General features: G+C 31.7%; 1 protein-coding gene across 2 annotated transcripts; it reads right to left on the bottom strand.

Moving 5' to 3' along the window:
• Window positions 1-419: 419 nt before the first annotated feature.
• LOC112007581 (E3 ubiquitin-protein ligase RHF1A) lies at window positions 420-4,749 on the bottom strand. Of its 2 annotated transcripts, none has more exons than XM_065774518.1 (8): window positions 4,362-4,749; window positions 2,978-3,024; window positions 2,812-2,874; window positions 2,622-2,733; window positions 2,191-2,462; window positions 1,730-1,837; window positions 1,284-1,641; window positions 420-716 (listed from the first exon to the last, which is right to left on the bottom strand). In XM_065774518.1, the coding sequence occupies exons 1-8, from the start codon at window positions 4,500-4,502 to the stop codon at window positions 711-713; spliced, it is 1,107 nt and encodes a 368-aa protein (XP_065630590.1). In that variant the 5' UTR covers window positions 4,503-4,749; the 3' UTR covers window positions 420-710. The 2 variants fall into 2 exon arrangements, with proteins under 2 accessions (XP_065630590.1, XP_023895717.2); XM_024039949.2 differs by having other exon boundaries at window positions 2,191-2,510; window positions 4,362-4,747.
• Window positions 4,750-8,186: the final 3,437 nt, after the last annotated feature.

Here is an 8,186-nt window from a genome sequence, read left to right as displayed (position 1 = left end):
AGGTATAATAATAGTGTTATAAAATGATTTGTTTCTACTTTGTTGAGTTTGTTCTCCAAGACAATTCTACTTGCATTCCTTTCATTTCTTTCAAAACAAGATAGCTCAATTTTATTCTCTTTTTTCTTTTTGGGGGCTAAATTTGCTCTATTCTATTCTATTTCATTACATTCTTTTCCTATCTATTAGATTCCAATTCTTATACTGATTCCATTCAAATTTATTCCTTTATAATTTTCCAATTCCGTTCCTTATAGGTTGCAAATGTGTGACAGTTTATGAATCACATGCACTTATGAGACCCATATGCAGTGAGACACCCATAGCACAGCTTTTTTAACAACTGACCCCTAAATTTTACCCAACATGTAATATTGGATGCAGTAAACACAGCAAAGCAAAAAAAAAAACTCGAGGAAGAAAAAAAATAGGTTGCAAACAGTAGAAACAAATGGGAACATGGGTTACACCAGAATTCTCTGTAGTCCATTTAAACTTATACATGAAGAAAGGATAACACTGTCATCCATGACAATATCTGATCCAATCAAATTAAAGTTTCCACTTTGCAAGTATAGGCAGGTAATGCAGGACGCAAACCAACCAGCAGATTGGCTTCATCACACCACGTCACTTGCATCATATGCCTCCTTTGAGATGTTAATACACAAATTTGGTAAAAGCGCCAGTACCACACCCTGCAGCATTTATCAACTCTGCAAAGGAGGGATGAGAAGATTTTGATTAGCTATGCTTCAAAAATAGTATCTATGTAAACAGTTATTCAACTTTCACACAAGTGGAACACTTGGATGCACTAAACAGAATTTACTCATTGCAACTTCAAAATTTGTCCATTGCATTTGTTTTAGATTACTTCATTTTGCTCATTCTTTTTATTTTTAAGGTAAATTACACCAACCTCAAAGGTATAAACTCGTTTAAACAAACATCAGAAAAGAGGAGGGGGAGGATAATTATTTTCGTAGTTGGGATAGGATTCCTTTTTCGAAACCTTAAGTAGGTTGGTGTAGTTTGCCATTTTTTTTTTAATTTGCAATTGGACCAAACTCCACCACCTTCCACCTGAGCTAAAGTCCCTAAGGGAACTCAGCTTGTTGTTTATAAAGTTTAAGGCAGCTTACTTGTCTTTGGTTCATACTTTTAATAGAGTTTTAGACTTTGATGACAGCCAACATATCTAAAAACTGCAGTGCACAAGCTAAATTTTCTGGTGCTACGTTAAAAGGTATCATGATTTGTTAAAGGTGAAATAAAATAACCTGTGCATGAGAAACTTCTGGTTGTCTCAAAATGGCACCAGGGATGTAGGCTGCATCAGGACTTAAATCATGCGTAATTTGCCCACTAATTTTGTCAAGAGACTGAGAATCGACATTTTCCTCCACACCCTTCCCCTTGAAGGAGAAATTTGAACTCCCACCAGTACTACCAGAAACAGGAACAGTGGATCCAGTTCTCTTTGAAGTAAGATCTAGGCGTTCAATCATTCGTGCAACACCAGCAATTCCTGCAGTCATCTCACGCTGAACTCCTTTGCTTAACTCCTTTACTGAGTTATTACGAGAAAGTAGCTTCTCCTTAAGGCCCCGGGTACCTTTTGAAATCGACTCCTTATATCTATCGCAAGTCATCCACACACTTCAATGTAAAGAGACAAAACAAGGAAACAACAGTTACAAAGGGGACCATTAGGCAACATATCTACCTGGCTGAAGCAGCAGACCACTTAGATTTAAATGTCTCTGGAAGGGAGAACATCTCTGATGGGCTTGGTCTTTTGGGACTATCAGGTGGAGGCTGGCTATAAACAACACTGGATTATGAAATAAACAACCATAAGATACAGACAATTAAAAATAAAATAAATACTCTAAAGATGGAGAGGATGCAAGATATTTTTATGTAGTACAGTAAAAGAAAAATCTAGAATGGATGCATTAGAGAAAATATTACAGATCTGTCAAATAAGAAGGAAAATTGAAAATGCAGTCTAGGTGATGACATATAATGTTAGTGTTCAATAGCTGCCTGAGATATTCAATCCATGTTCTAATTTGTAACTGTAAAATTGATAATAAGAGAAATTTAAGATAGACAAAAAACCATAACATGCCACAAGAAGTACGGTTAATAAATACAAAAGCATGGAATAATCTTTTATAGTACCTGGGTCTAGAAAGAATATCTCTATTGACAGCAGTAGTGGATCCCAGATTAACATCCACAGATGACTGAGGTTGAACACTGACACCAGAAGTTGGTGATCCTTCTGGTGACCCATAACTTAAATTTTGAAAATCTTCTGGTGAAGTTACATTGGTTTGCTGTGAAGAACTTGAGGAAGTAAAAATGAGAAGTTCGGAAGGTCCAAGGCCAGAAGCTCTCTGTCTTTCCCTTCTACGAAGATAACGAGCTCTGCTAGCAGCAGCAGCCAGATGCTGCATGATACGGTCATCAAAATCAGAGTCGTCTGAGTATGAAGAATCCTGGAAGATTCAGTTTCACTTCTTATCAACAAGAGGCCCTTTCTCACTAAGCAAGCATTAAGCATAAAGAGTTTGTGACAATAGAGTTTCAGATTAAATCAAATCACTCACATGCTCAACATTGAAGTCCTCACAGAAATGATGAAGAGGTGTGGGAGCAGCAGAAGAAATGTTCCTCGACCTTGAGCACCTTTCAATGTCCACTGCAGCTAGAAGCGCTTGGCTACAGTAACAAGACTAATCAATGAGAATCGAAGAGACAGATAAGGGGAGGTGGAATCTTTTCACAAAAATTTTATACCTCGCAGGGTCCTTTAAGACAAGCAGCTGACAACATATTGGGCACTCTTTGCTTCTCTGAGACCTAAAAGAATAATCAAGTTCAATTAAAAATAATTTGTGGACTTTTTATGTGTGTGCATGTGTGTGTTGCCTTAGACAATAAATACATTGTAAGATTGAATTACCATTCAAGAATACAATGAAGATGATATTCATGTTTGCAGTTGGTAATCTGAAACGGGAAACAAGGTCCAAGGAGTTAAACTTCCAGTTAACAGTAGGAGCCAATCATAACTCTCTCTAAGCAAAATGTTTTTAGCAAATTCATGCAGTTTTCCTTCATTTAATGCGTAAAGTTACATATTTTGCATCAACATTCTTTTGATAGATTTGCATCAACGTTCTACAGATGCAACAATTTACATTTTTTAAAAAGCAAATGGTTAACAGCATGGAGTGATTTAATATTACAATTGAACACATGATTAACAGAAGCAAACAGGAGAACACTTTATTAATTATCACTATTCAATATCCCAAATCCTCTTCTTCCCCCTTTTGTTATTTCTGATCTGTATTTACCCACTGCCTTGAGGAAAGTAAACAGATATTGAACTTCTCGCCCTATTTACTCTTTGTTCTCTCCACTGAATTTTTTTTTTTTTGGATAGATCTCTCCACTGAAATATTTGTCTTGGAAACATAATTTTTTTCCTTTATACACACATTCCCATATGTTGATCTCAACGAACATTAATCCCACAAAGAGTAAACGTTTTTCAAATGATTTCAGTTTTATCCAGACTTCACAATGACATGCCAATTCGTATTAAACAAATAAAACATCAAACCTATTCCATGGGTGTACATAGAAGCTTAGCACACAAATTACTTAACAAGTAAAAACAGATCATACATGATCTTCGATCATCACCTCCAAATTACAACAAATCATTACCAAATTCAGAAAGCAAAAATGGACAACCAGAAATGAGAGCATTGATTTGAATACCAATTATCATACAATCCCAAACCAAACAGTGATCATCGTAACCAGAAATACCAAGTAGCATCAAGATTCAAAACCTCAAACCCACCATACAAACAATAGTCGTATCATAATTCATGTACCACTTATCATACAATCCCAAACCAAACAGTGATCATCATAACCAGAATTACCAAGTAGCATTCAAAACCTCAAACCCACCCAAACAAACAAACATTCCCATCATTCAATAGCAATGTGAACAAGTCTCTAGATTCATGTACTTCCCCTCTTTCCTGTTTCATTGTATATACAAACCTATACATAACAATCACTTGCTTAACATTCTGAATTTGAAACCACTTTCCTCTCATCTATACCACCAAACAAAAAAACATAAAACTCTGATTTTCAATATTTCAAAAGCCAAATAGAACCCATGATCTCCAACTCTCACCCTTCAAACCCAACCAAAAACAAAAACAAAACAAAACCCAGATACCAAAAACACAAACAGAGTCTAAAAAACCAAAAAAAGACGGTAACTTTAACAAAGAGAAAAAGCAATGTAAGGACCATACAGTTGCAGGGTCGGCAGTGTTGAAGGGTTCAAGGCAAATACTGCAAGCATCTTCAAAGACGTCATCGTTTAGTCCAGAGGAAGATGCAGTTGAAACCAATGGATTCTCTGAAGAAGATGAAGAAAAAATGAGATTTGACATTCTGGGTCTTTGAGTTTAGACTTGAAACAAGAACCAGAGAATGGGTATATGAGAAAGTTAAGAACTTTATGCAGAGAAAGAAGAAGAAGAAGAAAGGAACCCCAGAAGAGTGAGTTTTTTAGAGAGAGAAAGAGAGAGAGGAGAGAGAGACAGACAGACAGAGTGTGTAAATGGTCAAAGAAAAGAATTATGGAGAGGAGAGGAAAGGGCAGAAAACGCAGGAAAGAAAAGTCCTATTCAGACGGAGTTTGGATACTTGATTGGTAACCTCTCTCTCTAATTTTTTCTTTTTTTTTTTACAATTTTTTTTGTTTTTATTATTAATAACAATTAATTGATTGTTTTTGGATTTTCTTGATTACTACTAAGATTTTAATGTATTTTCACTATTAATGGCCGTGTGCATTAATATTATTCTGTTTGTTTGTCTATAAATGGAGGGACCATGATGAAGATCATAAATAATTATTAAAGGAAATTGAATAAAAACACTTTTACTTCATTTGAGTGAATATAGGTGATTTTTTTCCCCTTTTGTCCTCTACTTCTCTTAAAAGGCTAGTAATGATTTAGGTCATGATTTGGTTGTTTTTTTCTTACTCAAAATGTGAGATTCTTGTGAGTATAAACTACTATCTATTTCATTATTTGATGATTAAAATAAAATTATTGTCTATTGAACTTTTGAGAAGTTAAGTCTCGATAAAAATTCTAAACAAAATTAATTATAAAAATTATGAAAGTGTTGAATCAAACAAGGTGGCCATTATGATAGGTGAGACCTTAGTATTTTTTACCACCATGTACAATATATTAAAGTGGAAGCTCTTCCATCAAAGGAAAAAAAAAGAGTAAAAACTCAATCAAAAGAATCAAATTAGTTTCTGATTGAACCTAATTTTGTGATTTCAAATGTCCTTCTAATTACCCTATAATTGTCAAGTGTTTTTATATTTTAAATGCACTATAATTTATGCCAAATGTCATTCCAATTTATATTCTAATTTTATATATCTAATTTTAGAAAATATAAAAAAAAAATTCTCAATTCAAATTTGTTATGCTTATCTATAACAATATAAATATGTAAACTATGTTACTTGTTAGGTATAAAAATATTGGTTCTAGTGCTCAATACTATAAAATTGCATAAATTATAAAATTGAGATATCCAATTTTTTTCTTTATAAATATTATGAGATTTTCAATCTCTCATAATAGCAACTAACCAAATAAACATATTTCATAAACACATAATAACCTCAAATTTTCACTTTGTTTTTCATATAATTCATTAATTATAATAACAGGAGAATGAAGATATGAACCATAAGCTTTCACATAAGGGAGAGTAGACAATGTCATTGTGCTATAATACTCTTGATCTCAAATTAAATTCCTACCGATCGATCACAAAAATTAATAATTGAATACAATAATATCTTTATTTTTATGAAAATGAATATCATCAATTTTTTTATCAAATCCTTTTTAGATCTTTAAAAATACTATAGACTTTTCAAAAGAACAAAAAAAAAAAAAATAAACACAAATTTTGCAACAAAAGTATTACAACTTTCATGAAGATGAATAGGTATACTAAACTTGTTTTACTCAATTGATTTTTGTAACCTTAATCAAGTTTCTTTTGATTCTTATAAAAGTTAGGTCGAAAAGGTGGGGTTGCTCCCTCACTCTAGCATGATTAAAGTTCAAGAATTAGCATCAACAAGGAGAGGCATCGAGAAATAATGGTGAAATGTAAGAAGGACATGACAAAAAATTCAGAGATAAAAAATTAAATCTTTTTTTTTTTAAAGTACAATTAATTTCAACTACTCATTGAATCGACCGACCAACTCTTACCGCACGCAAGTTTAGACTAACGTATCTGCGTGACGTTTTCCTTCCCTTGACCTTTTCCATATCCACCGTTCTTCTATAAAAGCGTGGATGCATTTTCTTCCATTGCTTTTTTTTTTTTTTTTTTAACAGACATGATTTATGTGAGGATAAATATGTAATTTTGATAAATTTATAGATATGGATAGGATGTCATTTCGTGTAGATTTTTTTTTTTTTTTTTTAATTCTTCTAATTTGATAATACTAAACTTCTATATTGAAAAAAATGGGGAGATGTAAATTAAACTGTTAAACTACAAAATTACAAATTCTTGCCAAATCATTTAGAATTCAATTGTTAAATAAATTATGGTAATTGATTTTCGGTCAAATTTGGATGCACAATTTTATAGGGTTTTATTCGCATTGTTACATTTACCGATACAATACAAATCATATCATCAAATCATATGGTTCTTAAAAAAAAATATTATCATATTATATCATCTATATATATATATATATCCCTATATATATAACCGAAACTTCTGAATCTCTTATAATTTTTCACATCAGCACAATATTTAATAAAATTATCATTTTATTTAAATAAAATTATTTTTATTTTACTCCAAACTTAATAAGGAACGAAACTCTATCTCTCTAACAAATCTAACTTAAACTCAAAATCATCATTATCATTTTTTTAAACAAAATTATTTTTGTTGTTTAGTCTAAACTTAACAAAGAGTGAAACTCTATCTCTTTAACAAGTCCAACTTAAATTCAAACTTATCATTATCATTATCATTATCATTATTAGTCTATAATAAAGTTTGCTTAACAACTGTTGTTGCTCAACAAATTCAAGCGATATTGGATTTGGACTATGACAAGACATCAAAGAAAGAATATTTTATACTATATGATAAAAGTTGGGTTTAGAAACCGTGGTTTCACTAAGTGGCTAGTAAATTAATTTTATATTATTTGTTAGGATATATTTCCTCAAATTAAGGAATAATATTTAACAATTATTTAATTTAGGTAAAATTTTATCATTTAAAAAATTCTATTCAAATTAAAAGTCTATTATAAAAAATTATTAAAAAAAATTGATTTAGGTAAAAAATTCTCATTAGTTCACAGTTTTGACAATAAATTTTGAACGAAAAGGAATTTGCTGATATGATCCAAATCTTTTAAAAGTAGACATCTGGAGCTTGAATTTGAACACAAATTTTAATTTTTTTGACATAAATCAAGTGAATTATTGTCGTTCCAATATGACCATCTAACTATTCAAAATTTGGATTCCACCTATGCGCCGATAAAAGGGTGTAAAACTGGAAGTCTAACATTTCATTGACAAATTTGGTTTTAAAATATTCTTTCTATAGCGCATGATCAACCTCTACAAAATCAAATCTTCGGTAAAATATATGTTAGTAGCTAATTATTCACAGGAATTAATAGCTTAGGAAATGTGCTGAAAAGTGACATTTGTTCACCGTTTTGACAAAAAATTTTGAACAAAAAGGAATTTGTAAACGCAATCTAAATCTTTTAGAAATTTGACATCTCGAGATTGTATTTGAACATAAATTTTGAATTTTTTTTTTACACAAATCAAGTGAGTTATTGTCGTTCCAATATGACCCATCTAGCTATCCAAAATTTAGATTCCACCTATGCACCGATAGAAGAGCGTAAAATTGGAAGTCTAACGTTCTGTTGACAAATTTGGTTTTAAAATATTCTTTCTATAGCACATCATCAATCTCTACAAAATCAAATTTGTGGTAAAATATATGTTGTGGGGGGTAAAACCCAGAGCTAC

Source organism: Quercus suber, unplaced genomic scaffold, assembly GCF_002906115.3.
Source record: "Quercus suber isolate HL8 unplaced genomic scaffold, Cork oak 2.0 scaffold_7, whole genome shotgun sequence".
Lineage (NCBI taxonomy): Eukaryota > Viridiplantae > Streptophyta > Magnoliopsida > Fagales > Fagaceae > Quercus > Quercus suber.
This window is presented reverse-complemented; position numbering and strand designations above follow the sequence as displayed.